The sequence below is a fragment of the Gymnoscopelus microlampas genome (genome assembly GCF_963454915.1).
Source record: "Gymnoscopelus microlampas genome assembly, chromosome: 6".
NCBI lineage: Eukaryota > Metazoa > Chordata > Actinopteri > Myctophiformes > Myctophidae > Gymnoscopelus > Gymnoscopelus microlampas.
Window position 1 is genome coordinate 18,657,998 of NC_139943.1, and position 21,208 is coordinate 18,679,205.

Sequence of the window (21,208 nt, forward strand, 5' to 3'; positions counted from 1 at the left end):
TACTTGTTGACTGTTTTGCCCGAGGCTCTGCTGATACGTGAAATGGATTGTGTTCAGAAGTTGCTCTGGTTACACTGGTTACACTTAAGTCTGGGCAGTCAAGTGTAACTGAACCTTTCCTTTTAACTAACAGCTGCATTACATTAAAAAAATCTAAAATCTAATGGTCTAAAATGTTTTTTCCCAACTTTTATCAGTAAACTAATCAGTTTTGAGACTTGACATGTATCCTGATATATTTCAAGATACACCTTTTAATATTAATGCATATTATGATCTCATTAATTTAACATAATTTGCCTCAAATCCTGTTTTGGATCAACTTTGACTGTACATTATGGCGGAACTTATCAGGGTTCAATACAACAAACAACCCAATATTCACCTATTTGAGTTGTTAAGGTGTTCACTTCACTGGACCACTGGATTTCTCTCCAGTTAAACCCATTAAAACTGGGAAAGCATCTGTATCACAAGTGTGTCACGATTCTTCAAAAATAGCAGATATACAAGCTCATAGCACGTCACTTCGTCCCGTCCCGCGCTACAAGCTTGTAGATCTGATTTTTGAAAAGTCTTGAACATTTGTGCAAATCTTTGAATATACATATTGTAAGCGAGCATTTTTAACTCAAATCTTTGCTTCTGGGGGTCCCTGGCACAACATTATTTTGAGATGGGGGTTCGCGGCCAAATACATATAATTCTGGGGGTCCTTGACATGAAAAGGTTTTGAGCACCAATGATATAGCAACATATGTTTTTCAGAAAACGGTTAGGATTTAGAAGACATTTGTAGAATCGGCCTCATGTCTTAACGGGTTAAATGTCTGAGGCCTTGAGTGCGCTGATTTTGAGTCATCCAGAAAAATGTATGAGTGGTTCACAGATGGAAGTGTCTTCATTTCCATTTTATTATTCCAACAACACTCACAGTAATTATTCCACAAACATACATAAAAAATAAGCTATCGTTAACATTGAAGACGCAAAGACATTTTGCTTGGAACTGCTTCAAAATAACATAACAACTATCCACTGTGCCTCTGAGACCAACTAAAAAGGGACATTACACTTGGAATTCACATCGCCTGTTGTAACATTTAGTTTAAATGATAGAAATTGACAGCACATGTCTATGCTCTGTACATCCTTTTGAAACACATCCATGACAAGAACTGTCCCATTTCTAAGTATCTTCAAAAGCTCGGTGGGCTCAAACGCTGACAAATGCCAGTAGGTTATGTGTCCGTTGCTCTTTGACTACTGCTGCGGCACATTAAACGCCCTAAAAGACTCACATTACTACATTCGAGAGTGTGAGTTGTGCTTTTGATGTCTATCATTTCTATGTATATAACTAATGCTAAGTGAATCATTAACAGTCTAAAATGTCAAACAAAATATTCTAAAAGGAAGCCCCTGCGTCTTAGGTGCCAAATTGTCTTCCTGTTTCCCAATTCCCATATGGCTCAATAAAATGAATACAAGTTTTTAACTTGGTTGGCTGCATGTCACTGCCATCTCATCAGTATGTGTGTTCATGCTTCAGAAAACAGACTGGCACAAGCCTATGCAAGATGTTTGAAATGTTGCTCCAGTAGCCAACTATTGCTCAGTACACACACTTTGACTAAAACACCTAGCTGCACTTATGAGTCATATTTTAGGCATTTGCCTGACCCTGTTATTACAATATAAAATATAACATAAGCAGGTAACATTCAGCTTGCTCAATGACACAAACCACTTAACCCTGGTCCCCCGTGGTCTATACTTGGTCCCCTCCTTTTTTCTCTCTACACCAAATCTCTTCAGCTAAAACAGCCGATCTAGAAGCTTACAATGCATTGTAAGCGTAAAGATCTGTATAAAGCCCCTGTCCACACGCATACAGGCGTTTAATGTTATTGTGGCTGAATAGACCTCAGGCTGAAGCGCTGGGCATAGCTCACCAAAGAGATGAGAGATCATCAAACTGCATATTACTCACAGGAATTATGTAAAGTAATATATTGCACCAGGTGCTAAAAAAACGAACATAGGCAATGTCAATCAAGCGTGGTCTGTTTGTACACACCCAGACTATCCTGAGAAGGACTGATCAGTGGGTGTACAAGGCTTTTAACCACTTTAAATCTGGCATCCTTGGACAACTTATACTTACAACTCCTTGTCTTTATAGGCAAAAAAAGATGTACTTATTTTTTTTTGTATATAAGTAGACAATTAGGAAATCTACAAGCACAATGCATCATGATCTAACACATTGTAGCCTTGGACATGTCAAAATAGGGCAACATTTGCCTAAAATAGGTGAATATTCGCAGCTCTACATATATAGAATATATTGCAGCTCTACAAACGTGTAAATCAGCTGTTTTTGGCAAAGATTTGGTGTAGAGGGGAAGGAGGAGGGGCCAAGTAGACCCCTGGGTGACACTGGTCACAAAAGTATATTGTACAGAGTGGTTAAGAGAGACAAATGGCTGTTGTGGGGATCAAACCTATACCCCGTGAGCCAAAGAGTGAGGTTGAGAGACCATGGTTACCAAAAGGTCACAGGTTCAATCCCTGTGAATAGAAACGGGTTCATCACTGCCAACTGCCAAAGTGCCACTGAGCAAGCCAGTAGGACCCCATACCTGCTCCACATATCCAGGGGCATCACATGCAGCTGCTTGTGCACGGCAACCTCTCTGGTCAACTAAACCTCCTCATTCCACTGTGTGCAAATTGACATCATTGACATATTACGCATACAGTAAGATGTTGTGAACCATGTCTTTCAAAGCTCTATAGGGAGGTACTGGGGCCAGTCTGGGACAGACTGGGAGAACTGGGTTTGGTGCAGGTGGTGAAGCTGACCCTGACGTCCCTTGGATAGAAGCCCTGGAGAACCCCGTCCACGACCACATCAGGAAGGTCTGAGGGGGGGGAAATGGTTAGTCACAAAATCTCTCCTGTCCATTACATGTTTTTTACATGTGTTATGATGTTTTTAATATACACTATCACTTGTCAATGTTACAATTCCAATAAGAAAACCAATGCAGAATTTTGGTCCGCATGTTTCTCCCACCCTCCCTGGTCTTACTTGCCGTTTCTCTCCACAGTCCAAATAATCAATACAATACCATACAAATATACTCCATAAATTCAGAGTACACAGTAAAATCATCACTGCAATTTTGAAAGACATCGGCATCACCGGGCATATGCGTCGCATGGAATAGCGGCATTACGCATTTCGCAGGAGAAATACACAGAAGTCATAGGGTATTTTCCCCACACTATACTGTATGTACTCAGATCAGAACAATAGGATTTCGGTACAAGAAGGTTCCCCTTTAAACTAAAGAGTATTTTATACCTGATATACAGTCGGACAGGTATGGGTCCCGTACATATCCCACCACACGCTGATGCTGTTGCTGCCAGCTGAAAGAACACAGGAGAATTACTGTCCACAGATGTTAACATTACTCCAGAAGGTGATGGATACAAATACACAGAAATGTAATGTTTGTTATAGGCATACATCTTTCATATGGTGCCATTTATACAGTTTTTAACACATTTGTACACAAAGAGTTTTGCTTTTTACCCCCTCTTCACCCCAATTTAGTCATTATGCCAACTAATTCCTCCCCACACACATTTGTGTGTTGTCACTGGCACTGCTGTTGTATCCTACTGACTCACCTGCCAGTGAGGAGCCCCCACCGGGAGGACGTAGAGCCTCTGTCCTACTCCTCCCACCCAACATTCCCTGACAGGTGCCGCCCAAGCCCGTAGGAGTACAGTACGTGCATTGACAAATATCTCTCCACCGCCCCTTAACACATTTCTTCTTTTTTTGTTTATTGATTATGCCTCAGTAAATGTGTCAGTAATGCTTGTCTTACCTGTAAGTGTCAGATTCATCCACCAGAGACCTGAAATAATAATGTCACTTTGAGTTACTTTTCCTCTCTCTGAGAAAGTCAGCACAAAGAGGTTAAGGACCATACATACATTGTCTATTCATATTTTGGGCCATACATTGAATAAAAACAAACAACATTTTCATGTTAAAGGCTTCATTTTTAGATGTGTTAAAAAAACATTCCATAGTCATTAAACATTATCAAACTTACTGGAATAACTGAGTCAATGTTGGCTGTACATCATTGCACGGTTAAAGCGCAAAGACACTTCGGTAGAGGTTTTGGGTTGTGTAGTTACCTGTATCGGCAGGATCTGCTTTGTTTGCGTTTGTTTATGTGCTAAAGAGTGAGTTTGAGAGCTGTTTCACCATACAATGCAAGTCAATGAGGAGACTTTTTGATCATCAGTGTCTAATCAACGGCGCAATGGAGCAAAATATCTCACCAATTGGAGTTACATCATGAGGAACTACACAACCAAAACCTCTGGAACTATACAACCAAAACATCTACCAAAGTGTCATTGCGCTTTAAGAAGTAATGGACGTTTCTTCCATAAATCCTTACTGTATGTCTTCCATGGACTATTTTAGGATAGTTTCCAATCATTTTGTGCTTTTACATGAATGTAAAGGGCTTTGCATTATTAAATGCCTCCTCATTTCCATCTAACAGACAGTCCAGAATGTGAGATCCAATAGCACAGCACACATCTAGCTTCTTGATGCTTTTTATGTTGCCCTGCTCTCCATCTACAAATAGACAAACTAGATATAGTCCAGAGATGCATCTTGAAACTTTGGTTGGAGTAGGCCATAAGAGTGTGCTGCCCTATAAAGACAACCGTCAGGAACAACTTTTTAAAATGTAAACCCATAACTTGGGTTTAGTGTACCATATAAAATAAAATAAGTACATGTTTTGAATTTTAGGGGATAGGACTCAGGAGATAGACCTGGAGGTTGATCGATCAGTGTCAAAAGGCCAGTGCCGTTCTCAGGTGTGGAAGGGACATACTGTTCTACATTTGTAAGGGACAGCCCAATATATGAGCTGAATCTTACACAGCAAGCTCATGTTTATAGAGATTTCTCACATTTAACATGCTAAAACTACACCCACAAATGTTCCGTCTACGTAAATGTCCTAAATTTGCCATTAAACCACCATTATGTGAGGGCTTACTCTATGCTGCTAAAGGCTAATAAACAATACGGTGGCTTTGTTTATGGTACATCTGGTAGAGGTTTTGAGGTAATTTTCCTCAGTTTCTCAGAACTACTTTCTGATACTGTTTGTCTGCTGTGAGCGGCTTATCTTTCTTACTCAAAACAAACCATCCAGTTCTATATTATCAGTACTTCTAGTTGAACATGATACGCCTTGAAATAATTTATCTTAGCACTACAGTACTCATGCTGTAACTGTTCCATTTGTGTGTTCATAGAGTCAGAGTGAAGGACTTACTCCAGACTGCTGATCTTGTTCCCTGTGTGGAAATGTTTTACGTGCAGGAAGTCTAACAGCACCTGAGGCACATCTTCATTCTGGTACAGGATATCCTAGACAAATCCCAATCACAATGAAGTTTAATGGCCTTGTGTTGTGAGTTATTGCTGTGGATGGAGTGTCACATGCATGCAATGTATGTGACACTCCATCCACAGCATTAACTCACAACAAAGGGCCATTAAACTTCATATTATTACATATCTAACAAAATGTCTGATATATGGTGCTTTTTCATGGTCAAAGTCAAGAAGGTCCATTATTAGTTAATACATTGTCATCATAGATCATACCATACACTGTCAACTAATAACATAACAAATCAAATAAATACCGCCTTCAAGCAACTGTTTAATGTGTTGGTAAGATATAAGTTTTATCCAATGGCTTCTCCTGTTCTGAGCTCCTTCTACCTGTATGTAATCTTCAAGTTCCTGTCTCCTCTGCTCCAATGGCTTGGTCCTCAGATGGGGGTTCCTTTTACTTGGGAAGTCTGGAGTCTGGATAATCTTCCTCAGCTGAACAAAACACAGAAACCCTTAATATATTTACCACTTTACTGGAACCGACAAACCATTAATACATTTACATCTTACTTGAACGCTTAACACATGTACATCTTACTGGAACCCAGGAACCCTTAATAAATGTACACCTCACTGGAACCATTAATGCATGTACACCTTACTGCACAGGTGGGCAAAATTTTTGGGCACGTGATCACTGGTTTCCCAGGCTGACGAGACCTACCATTGCCAGACAGTGAAAACCGCCATTGCTTTTATGTCTTATTATAGGGTATGGAGAAAATGAATTGGATTTTACTGCCAGCACATCACTGTTGAGCTCTATACTGATATATACAACATATGCTACTGTTTCAAGTACAAATTAAACTTTATCTAGAAAGGCAGTGTTTCAGTTATCAAAGTTTATTTGACAACATGTCACCACAGAATAAATATAATGCACAGCATTTCTGTAAAAAAGAAATCATCATCATCATCCAAGAAGGCATCACTGGACCTCAAACACTGGGAACTAGCTACCTGGCCATTAAAGTCAGGTGTGTAGCTGCTGGTTTCAGTTCTTACAGATGCAACCAGGCGGTCATATGTCACTGCTGATTGGCATTCTTTACTTAAAAACGTCCATGTAAGAAAACACAGGATACACAACATTCAATTTTATGGCAACTCATGCACTTGACTCGTCATCACACCATTCTGATGAAAATGCACAGTTGGGAAACATCAGTAATGTCTGTAGACTCATCCAACTGGTGAGAGAAACGAAAATGATTTCTTGCGTTTGGCGAGAATGTGGCTCACAAGACAGGACAATGCAGTGGTCACATTAACTTTACAAACCAGCTTTGTAAAAACAGACTGCCGTGTTGCTGATTGAGATTAGTTCCTTCATCCTTATTTTTCTCAGTTCACGGTCAGCTGGAAAAAGTCTTGTCAGATTATTTGTGGTTTGTCAGAAAGTGTCATTCCAAGTTCCCTTTCTTTGCCATCACTGTGCAGTTGCTTCAGATGAGACAAATACATTTCCCATTCTTTATGATGAAAATTGTTTTTATCTTCCCATTCTGCGTGCCAATGACTCGTCTTCTCTCTCTAGGCGTTTCTTCCCGAACTCAATCTCAACACTGTTGTCTCGTCTCGTTAGCTGTGTTTGAAATGTAGTAGTAAACAGGTAACACACCTGGACAACTCATATGTTACCAGGGTCGTTCTAGGTTCATTTGCGCTGCGCCACTCCCCTTATTGAGGATACACACATGAACAGATAGACACAGAGACCATGCATTGATAAACAGTCACAATACAGATGCAGCAGACACACACGCACGCGCGCGCACGCACGCGCGCACGCACGCACGCACGCACGCACGCACGCACGCACGCACACACACACACACACACACACACACACACACACACACACACACACACACACACACACACACACACACACACACACACACACACACACAGATTATATGAACAGGGTTGAGGTTGGTATGACATTTAACAATGACAGGACAATAAACAGTGACCGTACTTTTCTGTGGAGGGTCTGGAACTCGCTGGATCTTCTAAGCACATAGTGCTTCCTCCCATTAAACAAGATCTCCACTCTGAAAAGCTGGAGCAGCAGACAGACAGAGATAGAGAGAGAGAGGGAGAAAGAGAGAGTGAGAGAGGGGGGGGGGGGGGGGCTTTCAGGTTAATTGCTGTCACAAAAAAAAGTTTGAAGTGTTGAATGTAGGAAAACACAAGACACACTATTACTACATTATCAAAATTGATCAAATTGAATACTAAAATGTGTATTGTGAGCATCACATCCACTAGGGGGAGACAGAAAGCAGCACAGAGCCACTTAACTAGGAATTCAGTGAAAGTTGTCTTGGATACAAGACTGTCCACAAATGAAATGCACACACTGGCAACAAAGCAAAGCCACACTATGGCACATAAGCCAACCAGTCTTAGAGTATCTATTCTTACTTCCAGAGCTGTGCTGTGTTGTTGGGTTAGACAAGAGACCCACTCTTCACTCTCAGATTTATAGACAGCCTTGTGACACTTAATGGGAGACACTGTGGGTCATGACATGGTCATGTTACTGATCTAACAACCATGATGTCTAAACTATGAACATGATGCCTGGCTTTTTACAGTCTGCATGCACAGGAATGACTCTGCTGAGTTTGTTTTACAGACACAAACAGACATGTGTGTACAATCTGTAACCAAATCGTCCTTATTAACAATAACAACCACAATTCCATGGTTAATTAAACCAGCAAAATGTCTCCGTACAAAATTCTAAACAAAGATGAGGAACATAGCTGGACTGCATAGATTTGCAAAGAGTGCATGTGTTTATTTATTTGTAAAATGTAATTCAAGAATGTATGTGAATTTATTTGTATGTGAATTTATTTGAGAGGACTAAGAGACAATTTCCTGTTTTCCCTACAGGAAATTGTATACATTATGATTAAGGGTAGGACAAGCTTATGAATTCCTTATTTTAAAACAAACAAACCAACCAACCAACCAATACCATAGCCAAAAAACACCAGTGATTTGCAGACCAGACAACCAAGACGTATATGTCCCTAGAGTGCAGTATGTGTGACATCTACAGCAAATTCCACAGCCTTCAGTGAATTCCTGTCATTTTTTTAGTCTAGGTGTAGCCTTAACACGTTTATGAGAACTTGACAAACACACGATTGTGCCCTGCAGCCTGCACGTCTTCCATTAACCCCCCCCCCCTTGAAAAAAAAGCAAAAGGCTCAGGATTTAGAAAGTCTGTTTTTCCCCTGAAGATATGTCAAACACTTGAACGGTCCAGTCTACTAATACGTTTTTCAATAGTGAGCAGCCACAAATAGAAAACTGCTATTTGTTTTTTTATTGTCGCTATCCGTTAACATACATGTGTAACTGTCCAATATTAAACTACCAAACTTTGTTTTAATGATTTTGTACCCAGTTAAAAAGGGCCAGCCAGCAGCTCCGTTATGTTTCTTCCTCCCTGCCAGCCTGGCTGCCACAGTTCTGTCAACAACTTACCTGTGGTGCAAAGTAACTAAATACATTTACTCAAGTATTAGTCTGTACTTACGTACAATTATGAGGTATTTGTACTTTACTTGAGTATTTCCAATTTCCAATACTTTTACTTCTACTCCACTACATCTCAGAGGCAAATATTGTAGTTTTACTCCACTGCAATTATTTGAAAACTTTAGTTACCAGTAGTTACTTTGAAGATTTTGATTATTATTACAAAAGCTAACCACTCCAGTCCTATATACATTTAGGCCATTTGAAAATAGCCGATCTACAAGCTCACAGTGCATCCATGCATTGGGAGCTTTTTTGTCTTTATACATATTGATGCAAATACTTTTTACTCAAGTCAATGTTGATTACCGGACTTTCACTTGTAAGAGTGTTTCTACACTGCAGTATTGATACTTTTACTTTTAAAAAATGTAGTACTTTTCCCACCACTGTCTATTTGAATGATTTGTATCCAGATCAGTTAAAATATAGAGCCAGGCAGCTCCCGTAGGTTTCCTTTCCTCCATGCCAGCCTGCATGGCTGCCACAGTTCTGTCAACAACTTACCTGTCCTGTGACTCCTGTCCAACCATAACCTGTCAACTCTATCAGGTGTCGTTGACGCGTCAACCTTCACAATTCACATTGTTAGAAAGTTTCAATAATAATAACCATGCAGAGTCAATGTGGGGCATTAGAGATCAGATCACATTCGCCAATATATTACGAAGCCGACAAGATATCAGATAAAAATCACACCACCGTCTCACCTTTCTCAACTTTCCAGAGTCATCAACTTCCCTCTCCAGCGAAGGGATCGAAACCTCTATCATGAGGGAAATCTGCTGCTGCAGCATCATAAGAAACTATTAACTAACTATCTGTGTGAAATCAGATCAGACACCATTAAGGGTCTCTGTCCTCGCTTTAAGCACTTTGTTCTGAGTTCGTTGAGGAACTGAAATGGAGTGGTTTCACTGGTTTGATGTTTCTCTCTCCTTGGCTGCGGCGCTGTGCTCCACCTACAAACTAATGAATGGGTGGGTAGCTGGCACGCCCACGATCCTGACATGTTTGACAGCACAAATACAGTGGCAGACGGCCGTGGTGGGAAAAAATACTTTAAAAAAAAAACTTACGTAAGTAAAAGTATCAGTACTGCAATGTATAAATACTCTGTTACAAGTACAATTCTGGAACAACATTTACAAAAGTACAAAGTGGAAGTAGTGGAAGTAAAAGTACAGAAAATTGGAAATACTCCAGTAAAGTAAAAAATACCTCAATATTGTACTTAAGTACAGTACTTGAGTAAATGTAGTTAGTTACTTAAATTCAGTTTTATTTTTGTCAAGGGAACCCAAATTGATATGCATTTATCCGCCGGACCCCCATTTCAAAAGATTTTGTGCCAGGGACCCCCATTAGATTTGTGTTGTTGTTGTTGTTGTTGTTGTTGTTGTTGTTGTCGTTGTTTTTTTCAGGATTCACAATTTTTCCAAAAATAATCAGATCTACAAGCTCACAGAGTATCTCATCGCAAGGCATTGTATGCTTGTAGATCTACTATTTTCAAATAGCCGAAGTACTATAAAAGAGGATTTAATTGGTTAAACATATTTTTATGCTATATGCTATTAACTCATTTATTTTGCTCCTCAATAATTTCTGTTGGTCCCTGGAACCCACTTTGAGAATCACTGTTATATCCTACTTATACCCCAATTTTTTTTTTCTTTTTTTATAACATTTTAGTCACAAAGTTACACAAAAACGAGACATAAAGCTAGGGTAGGCCTATGTATATCTTCATAAACTATAAAACACACATCATACATAGAATGTATGTATTCTAAACAACAACAGAAAAAGTTGACAGAAAAAGATCAACTCTATTACCATTAAGTTTCAGAGCAGGTGAAAAGTTGTTGGTTCAACATTATAGAAAACATGTTATTGCAAACTATGGGGTTCCGGAATTTGCTTTGGCGCATCAGCAGTGAGAGCCCAACATAAAGCAACATAATACACTGGTCTACTGACAAAGTACATGTCCATACAGGACTTACACTGGTACAGACATTTAACAGACGGCAGACATGAGACAACCGCTTCTGCTTCTTCAACAGTCACATTACACAGACTGAATAGGCATACAACATGAAATGCATGCAGAGAGCTTTAGTAACGGCTTATAATAAAGCCTTTGTTCTGGAACAGACAACATCATAAACCCTTTGAAATCTAGAATCACTTCCTGATGTACATGAACAGGAACGCAGAGTAACACCACATCATCCATGTACAGAAATAAGGATGTAAGACTGAGATTTAAAGAACAGGATCCGTTGAAATCCTGACCAACACAGACCTCTGGAGTCTGCTCTTTATCAACTTACAAGTTTGACTCACTGGTGCAAAGTTTCAACCTGAATGTTCTCAGGGGGACTTTATTTGTTTTGGAGTCAGATATGTTTACATTCCCCTTGAGGGCAGGATCAGGCTTAGTTGTTCTTTTTTGTCATTTGCACATGATGCAAATAAACAAAAGTTAAACCTACTCAAACTCGTGTTACAACTTTTGTTATTTTGTTTTGTTGAGTGGTGAAGTCCCTGCCGTGAAACCAAATATCCTCAAACTCAAGACTAATTTGCAGTTTACAGTCTCACTCTCTACCATGAGAGAAGGATCACAAGCAACACGTCATTTAACAAGGCACTAAACAAGCGCGTGCTGAGTCACAGGCAACAGTTACATTGTTGTCATCATGATGTGATTTACAGAGCACCAAAATCTCTACAATGATTTTTCAGCTTCAGTCTTACATAATGCTGCTGTACATCCTTTAAACAAATTATTAAACAAATGACACAGGAAAGCAAGGCATAGTCATTTAATGTCAGACCAGTGAGTCTAGAAGTCTAGCTGTTTACTTGTTACTTCTTGAGCTATGCTAGGCCTAGCCTGGTAAACCCTCCCTACCAGGCTAATGCTAGGCCTATATTATCAATTTAGGAAGAAATAGCAATAGTATTTCCAGTGCTAAATGGTTCTAAACAACTGCAATAATTTAAAGAATAAATATGTATGTATTGATTGAATAGTTTATTAACAGTTTGCAAATAGTTCAGTGGTACGATAATACAATTATGCTAAAAGGATAACACAAAAAGCCTTAAGGGCTTGTTTCCATTGTGGTCCTGTGCATTCAGTGTATCCTGTGTATTCAGTTAATAACTTCTAACAAGCTAAGTACCATTTCAGTCACTCTGTATAGACCAGTGGTCTGGTCTCATGTGAATGGAGGATCTGTCTGTCCAATAGAGTTAATCTCCATGGTGACACAGAATCACATGTGCTTCCTGTGAGCATGTGACCTGTGATTTGTGTCTTTGCTTCCTGGTTGATTCATGGTCTGTGTTTTATTTAAGCAGCAAATAAAGCAACTCAGCACAATGTGTGACAGTGTGACCTTCTGGAGTCACAGTTCAGCAGAGTAAAAAAAGAAAAAAATCAGTCAGCGTTGATGTATGTGTGTGAGTATGTGTGTGGGTGGCTTGCATCATGATTTTTTGTTATGGTCAGTTTTGTGTGTGTGTGTGTGTGTGTGTGGGGGGGGGGGGGGGGGGATACACACGTGCAGCTACTGTAGTGTCAGCCTTCCATGACTGCTAGTGTACAATCATTGTCTAACGTCACAGTATCAGCAGAACTGCGCTTGTACACATTAACAAGGAAACTGCGCTTGACTTTGAAAGTGGAAGATTCGTAAGAGCTTTGTTACTTTTTATTCCCCCCCCCCCCCCCCCCCCCCTTTGCAATAACTTACACAGACACGACATAGATACATATACATACATGCTCATACAAAACATGCACAAAGTCTCTCTCACACATACACACTAAAAATAATAAACATACAGTACTTTACCATAAAGTAATGTATAACCAAGAATTATGACATTAATTTTGGGCACAATGACACATTGTTCAGCAGCCAACTTCTTGGCCAGCACTCCTATGATTGGCTAACAGGGATAACACTGGACCAATCAGCAAGCAAGGGTCAGAGGCCATCAGCGGTGTGTGTGTGTGTGTGTGTGTGTGTGTGTGTGTGTGTGTGTGTGTGTGTGTGTGTGTGTGTGTGTGTGTGTGTGTGTGTGTGTGTGTGCACATGGGTGCGTGCATGCGTGCGTGTGTGTGTGTGTGTGTGTGTGTGTGTGTGTGTGTGTGTGTGTGTGTGTGTGTGTGTGTGTGTGTGTGTGTGTGTGTGTGTGTGTGTGTGTGTGTGTGTGTGTGTGTGTGTGTGTGTTGAATACCAGCAGTACCATGTTGTTGACCACAGAATATTTCTCTCTAACTTCCTCTCTGCTCAGCGCACAGTGTCCAGTTGAGGGGATAAACTGAGCCTGGCACAGAACCAGAACAAAAGAATGTGCACGCTAATACAGTTAGCCACAGTGACAGTGGTCTCTTTCACACACACACACACACACACACACACACACACACACACACACACACACACACACACACACACACACACACACACACACACACACACACACACACACACACACACACACACACACACACACACACACACACACACACACACACACACATTGAAAAATGTGTGTGTGTGTTCGTTTAAAAAAAAAAAGAGAACGATTTCAAATGTTTTATTATTATTTTTATTAACCCGAGAACAATGGCTTCCATTGTAGCTTGCAGTTTCTACTGGCTTGGATTCCCCATTAAGGATGTCACTGGTAGGCGGGTGTCTGAACGTTTCTGAATATGGTACCATATTATAATGATCGTAGTGAGGACAGGTTGAAAATGGGTCCTTTAACCTAACAACAACCACAATCTAACCATTATGGTTAGATGTTATGAATGTTAGAAGAACCAATCAAAATAGCTCTAAAGACATACACAATGTATTAAAATGCTAGAAATTATTCAAATAGCTCTAAATACCATAACAAAATTCAAAGGCTAGAACTAATTAAACTAGCTCTAAGTATCCTTAATTACAACAACGTTTGAAACCAAATGTCAGTCTCAGAACTAATTTGGACTGTAAAAAATAAGCGGCAGATAGTAATCGCAACAAGCTAAAAACCTAATCTTATAGTTTAATCCCAAAACATGGGTCTAACCAAACAAATAACATGTCTCTTATTATTTTTGTTGGCACACATTTTAGAATTTTAACATTGGGAAACGATGGCCTCAGCAACACCTCCTTCCCTGTAAATAGCTAGATAAATGGCTTACTATTCAGTGAATCAGGCTCCTTTACCAAACTTAACCTAACAACCCCAACTTAACCATGTCCCTAACCTTAAACCTAACAATGCCATTCCCTCCCAGGTGTTTTTCTGGTCTTTAACTGGAGATTGATGGGCTCCCAGACCAGTACCAGGGGAACACAGTATAAACATAGTTTATATATCTTTAATGATGACTTTATATAATCAGTGCCAACATATACCCTTTAGGGGTAAAACAAAAACAAAAAAAACATATTGTGTGTACAATACATCTGAAATATATATTTAGAGGGACAATAGCTTGAAGTCCTTGACATTTTTTCAAATATATATATTAGTCAGTTTTGTGTCCAGACATAGGCTATCTGAACCGTATTGTACACTAGCGCTATGAAAAGTATTGTGGGGGTCAGAGATCCACATCCACTTCTTTAAGACTTGTTCACATCATTTCATTGCAACGAATCCATGTGGATTACCACCTAGTGGTCATAGTATGTAACTGTATCTGGTCTGGAGAGAGACTGGTGAGCTAGAGAAGTGGTTCTCAACGTGTAGTTCGGGGGACCTCATTAATACCTAAAAGAAAAAGATCATTACTGAATCAAAAGTAATCAATAAACTATAGGCTACGATATAAAAACTGGTCAAACTTTGGCCAAATTGTCAAATAATAGAACAAAGATAGAAGAAAGAGGCAACATTTTTGAAAATACCAGATCTACAAGCTCACAACGCCTCGCAACGCAAGGCGTATTTTCACAATATTTATCTGTGGAAACGAGTCAAACTAAATGTAATGCCTCAACTCCTACAATTCCAAGTACTTATCAGGGTCGGGGCCGGGTACCCAGTTCAAATATGATTCTTTTGGGGGGTCGGGGCCTGAAAAGGTTGAGAACCACTGAGTTAGAGAATGAGTGGAAAAGTCAAGGAAGCAGCAGGAGAGGGAGAAGTTTATAGTTATTATCCACTCCTATGTTTAATTTCATTTGTTTAACAGTAACACCTACTAGCTTTTATAGATTTGGTCACCAAAGCTTGGAGTTGGGGTTAGCTTGGTGGCAAGCAACTTAAAAATCAAAGCAGCAATAGAAAATCATAAAAGGACAACATTCACATCTCAAACTTAGATTTTCTTTTTCTTTTCTTTTATGAGTATTTATATCACAGACCAAAACATGAACATAAAACAAATACATCTAAACCAGGGGTCAAAATACTGGTTTTCCTAGATCATATTTATCTATAAATTCCATACGTTTACAGATGTTTTTACTTTACAAACATTATCCTACAGTAGGCTATTTTTCCCTGCAATTGTTGAGTACAAGTGGTTTTAACTTTTAATCCATACATCCCACATAATTTACCCTGATAGTATCCAGCAGTGGTGTAACTAAGTACATTACTCAAGTACTGTACTTAAGTACAATTTTGAAGTATTATTTACTTTACTGGAGTATTTCCAATTTTCAGTATACTTTTACTTCTACTCCACTAGAATACATTACATTACATTACAGTCATTTAGCAGACGCTTTTATCCAAAGCGACTTACAATAAGTGTATTCAACATAGGTAGGGAACGAAAACTACTAATCACCAGAAGTCTTAAGTGCATTTCCTGCAAAAAACAAGCAACCAATATATCAGCTACCTACTTTCTTAAACAGATGAGACAAAATAGCAAAATCAAATGAGCACGAGCTCAAACAAATAAGTGTATCGACTAAACAAGATCCAATAAAACAATACAAAGAATATTGTACTTTCACTCCACTACAATTATTTGAAAACTTTAGTTAGGCCTACTAGTTACTTTGTAGATTTTGATTATTATTACAAAACATACATTAACCACTTCAGCCCTATACATTTCAGCCATTTGAAAATAGCTCACAATGCATAGCAATGCGAGCATCGTGAGCATGTAGATCTGCTATTTTCAAAAGTTTCTATAGGACGTTGTGGGCATCACTTCCTGTCGATTTGATGCCTGACCTGATCAAATCGACAGGAAGTAATGCCCACAACGCCCTAGGAAACGTGTGGATACATTTGAAAATGTGTGAATGGGACATTCTGCATAATGAGTACTTTTACTTTTGGCACTTTAAGTCCATTTTGATGCCAATACTTTTTTACTTTTACTCAAGTACATTTTTAAATCAGGACCAGGGATCATCAACATGTCCGTACTCCGTACATGGACAAATGTGTCCGTGGCAACTGGCAAGACTTGTCCATGTCCTGGCACATTTCTTTTCACTATCACTAAGTATGCAGTGATAGTGAAGAAAGTGAACTTGGAAAGACACTTTCTGACAAACCACAAATCATTTGACTAGAGTTTTCCAGCAGACAGAGAACTGAGAAAAATAAATAAGGAACTGAAATCTCAGCCATATGTATTGGTGTAAAGTCCATGACTAGGCCAAGGTTTTTGACTTGGCTGGAGGTTTTTAACATTACCGATTGGAGTTGGGCACTGACTTTTAATTTGTTTTCCAAAAACTATTATTTCAGTTTTGCCTTTGTCTAATTGAAGAAAATTATACAATCGTTGATTTGTTAATGCATTTACTCAGTGTTTGTATGGACCATAGTCCTCTAGTGATAATGGTTATGTAGATTTGTGTATCATCTGCATACTGTAACTATGGTAGCTTATTTTGTTGTTTTACATAATCTGAGCAACCTGATGGTGAAGAATGGGAACTTGGAAAGACACCACTCACGTACAAACCATTTGACCAAACATTTCCAGCAGACAGGGAACTGAGAAAAATAAATAAACTTAGGAACTGAAATAAAATGTAAAACATCTATATAAAAAGATCAAGTCAAGTGCAGTCATCAGGATTGTAAGTCCCATTAACCATTTTTGTATTATTGTTTGATGTGCATAACACTTTTTCATAATTTATCTTTTTTTCATTCATATTAAACTATTGACTTATTCTCTTTGCATTATTTGAATTAGCAATCAATAAGATGAAAAGGCAGTGGGTAAATAGACATGCCCAAAATGAGACTACTGGCATAGAAACTATGGCACATTATCAGTCCATTAGTTTTCATTTAGGGATAGTCATTTGTGTTTCTGGTAAAAAAAAATATTGACCAGTTATTTTGCTTGTCTGTGACAAAAAATAAAATATTGATCAAAATGTCCATCACAAGCTGGCATGTTGATGACCCCTGTTCCGGACCTTTACTTCTACAGAGTATTTCTACATTGCGCCGCGGTATTGACTTTTACCTAAAGTTTAAAAAAAATCCACCATTGGGCGAAAGCATCCTAGGAAGAACATTAATTGCTACCTGCTGTTGTTTAGCCAAGCTGTTCTGTGATATTCCATAGCCTGGACGGTGGTCATACAGTGATTGGCTTGTTGGTTATTATCAGAGAGGAGACGTCTCAGTCTCTGGCATGTCTTAATATTTACACTTACTTACCCACAATATGTTAAAATAAATTAACATGATCTTTTGCTAACGGTGCGATTCATTGATTAGAGACAAATGTTTGTTTCGATAAAAATAAAAATAAACACCAATAAGATGTTGTGTGTCGCCTCTTCACAACCAATTAACCAATGAGCGCAGCTGTCCGGACCGGCTATGGGATCTAGATTCCATACGGCACTATCAGCGTTGCCATGTCGGCTTATTATAAGTGACCTTGGGCTTCTTTTTCTGTAAAGTTGCTTTTATTATTTATATTGGTAGTTGCGGGTTGGGTTGCGGTTTTTTGGGCTTGTTTCTAAAGTGTACTTGCTTATTTAGGCTTTCTTCCAAATGTTTTATTTATTATTTAAACAAGTAGGCCTAGTTCTTAAATATTTTCATGAAAACGTTTTTTTTGCCAGCCAGGGAGCATTTGTGTTGTAACAATGTTTTAAAAAAAATCCAAATATTCCACATTTTATTGCGAGAGATTTTGAAAATAACAGATCTACAAGCTCACCAGGCGTTGCTGTGAGCTTGTAGATTGGCTATTTTCAAAAAGCCGATGCATAAAGTGCTCATGTGGCCTATAGTGTTGCTTCTTTTGCGCTTGTTTTCCTAGACCTGGTTGCTTATTTCTCTCACAAAATGTGGCAACACTGAGCACTATTCTAATTCTCCATCCATCGCTGTGAAGGAGAGATTCCAGGCCAACAACGGCAATAATGTCCGCCAGCTCCGCGTTCAGCGATGAGAAAGGAGGCTCCTCCAGCGTCGGGGAGCCCGAATACGGCCACGACCCAGCCAGCGGGGGGATCTTCTCCTCCGACTACAAAAGGTCTGTTCTTATTTGGCCATTATTTTGCATTTCTCTCATGCTGAAATATTGTATCGTAGCCTATAGGGCAGCTTATGGGGGAGGTGCGTGGATGTAGCCTATAATTTCCTGCCTGGCAAGATGCATTTAACATAGGATAGTAACGGGTACAATAATAGGGTTTCATTCATTAAATGGCCCTAAATGTTATTCATCTAAAAATCACAACGGCCTGAACTTTCTCACTGACCCCCGTGATTGAAAAAACGGCGTCAACTTCAGAGCCAGCAACGTCTGTACCGTGATTTCATTTTTGGCACACACAGGGAGCATGTAATAGCCTAACATTATTATTATTTATGTTATATCCATATTGGTCTGTTGTTGTCCTGTCTAGATTCTATATGGAGGACATATTGACGTTAGGCAGTGGATCTTGGCGTGATTCGGGAGCAAGAACATAAGCATGAGGATCTCTCTAGCCTACTATAATAGCCTCCTGTATAATATACTGTATAGCCTAGGCCACTGTTTCCCAATCGGTGGGTCGGGGCCCGTATGTGCGTCGCAGACCTATTTTAATGGGTCGCGAGTAAATACCCCTTGATTTGTTGTTTCCTACATTTTGTTTCTAATGACTATTATTCAAAATGTATTTTTAAAAAGAGTTAAAAACAAATTCAAACGTTTTTTTTTAAAGAATTCCATAAAAAATGCGTTTAAGAAGTAGTGAAAATAGCAGTTCTACAAGCCCACAACGTGTAGTATCGAGTGAGCTTATAGATCTGCTATTTTCACTAGATTGGGTCCTGGGGAGACATCAAATTTCTCTTTTGGGTCTCGAGCTAAAAAGATTGGGAACCACTGCTGTAGGCTGCCTAGGCTACTGTATTAAATGGCTTGTTGTTGGTATTCAAGCTGGTGTGGCTGTAATGTGCATTCTGTTAGTTTTTGTTGTTTGTTTGTTTGTTTGTTTTATAAGATGATGTGATTTGTGACTGTGTCGTTTTTCGGTTCGCCCGTTGTAACATTGAAACGGGCTCGTGCCTGACAGACAGGCCTCGCGCTAGGGCAGCTCGTGCCGTTTCAGCACCAGCCCTGTTGGACAGCGCTGCAAGCAGCATCAGCATCAGAAGGTTTCATTTGGAATATTTCTTTTGGCTTTTATTTCATCTGGCCATTGAAATTAAAATGTACATTTCAACAGCGGCCTGGTCAAGAAAGCAGCAACAGTTAAAGTAGAGTTAAATATAGGGTACATTAACAAAAACACACCAATTAACCACTTAAAGGGATAGTTCACCCCAAAAATGACTTATGTTTTGTTCCAGAAAAGTCCATTTTAGATATTACAAAAGAACCGCCCTATTTACCAGAGAACTGTTTAATGGACTTGGTACTGTACTGGTTATAAAAGTCCCTATTGTTAGTGCAAGGCCACTGCACAGCTGTTACACTTTTGCTCTACTTCTGAAGAACTATTCAGAAAAGTCTAATTTTGTTCCCATTTCCACCATCATACAAACAAAAAATGGTTTCACAAGTCATTTCACAGATACAATTAATAATGAATGTACCTTAGGATAAACAAACCCTTTGAGATGCATCTGTTTTGTTTTCGAGGGTGTCCTTAAAAGGATCCCTGGCTAATAAGCCAAATATGCCTTAAAGGAGTAGTTCACCCAAAAAATGACTTATCTTCTATCAATTACACACCCCATGAAGCCTTGAATTCCTGGATTTGTTTTTGTCGCATTCTTAAGCCAATAATTTGATGACCGGCGGAAAGATGCTAATGTATCCGGTAGGAGACACGAAGTAGACTCTTTGTGTCTCCTATCGGAAATACACCCGCTCATCAAATTATTGGCTTAGGAATGCGACAAAAACAAAAACAAATCCATGAATTCTACATGGGGTGTACTACTCCTTTAATACATTTTTTGGGGTGAACTACTCCTTTAATACATTATAATTGCCCTCTATAACTAAAATAGAAAATTTAAAACACCTTAAATATTTCATTTATTTTAGAAATAGTTAATCTTTTACTGAAGGGGGACAACACCCGTCGCAGGTTGATGATGTCATTTGTCCACTGTGGTCCAGCCCTATGGAATGCATGTGATAATAAAACATTTAAAGTATTGTTTTGATGTTCGTATTAACCGTAGGAAGTATTAAATTGTATTTTATTAAGACATGCTAATAACATTCCTTAGGGCTGGACCACACATGGAAAAATGACATCATCAACTTGTGACGGGCGTTGTCCCCCTTGATGTAAAAGATAAAATAAATACAATATTTAAGGTATGAGCAAAAAAGGAAAGAATGTGCCAAAAAGGCACAAAAATCCAGGTCCAGGCACTCAGGTGGATTTGAAAATAAACGCCAAGGCAAACGCCTTCTTCAGCGTGTTGCTGAAGCAACACCCTGAAGAAGGCGTTTGCCGAAACGCGTTGGTGTTTTTTAATGTTCTGTAAGCCCATTGCCCAATAAAGGCTTTTTATTTTCAAATCCACCTGAGTGCCTGGACCTGGATTTTTGTGCCTTTTTGGCACATTCTTTCCTTTTTTGCTCATTCATTGTATTCCCTTTCATGAGCACCGGTGGTTTGAGGGATACCA

The 21,208-nt window shown here is 39.1% G+C and overlaps 1 protein-coding gene across 1 annotated transcript; it reads right to left on the reverse strand.

The window, feature by feature from the left end:
* Positions 1 to 892: 892 nt before the first annotated feature.
* Positions 893 to 10,016, reverse strand: snx22 (sorting nexin 22). Its single transcript, XM_084060335.1, has 7 exons — positions 9,799 to 10,016; positions 7,509 to 7,592; positions 5,852 to 5,956; positions 5,397 to 5,491; positions 3,909 to 3,938; positions 3,374 to 3,441; positions 893 to 2,927 (listed from the first exon to the last, which is right to left on the reverse strand). Exons 1-7 carry the CDS (start codon positions 9,886 to 9,888, stop codon positions 2,797 to 2,799), a joined length of 603 nt encoding a protein of 200 aa, XP_083916461.1. The 5' UTR covers positions 9,889 to 10,016; the 3' UTR covers positions 893 to 2,796.
* Between the last annotated feature and the right edge of the window lie 11,192 nt (positions 10,017 to 21,208).

Coding starts and splice junctions, on each gene's coding strand:
- snx22 (XM_084060335.1), bottom strand. CDS start 9,888: ATGATGCTGCAGCAGCAGATTTCCCTCATGATAGAGGTTTCGATCCCT. Junction 5,957..7,508: donor TCCAGACCCTCCACAGAAAA/GTACGGTCACTG, acceptor TGTTTTGTTCAG/CTGAGGAAGATTATCCAGAC. Junction 3,939..5,396: donor AACAAGATCAGCAGTCTGGA/GTAAGTCCTTCA, acceptor TTATTATTTCAG/GTCTCTGGTGGATGAATCTG.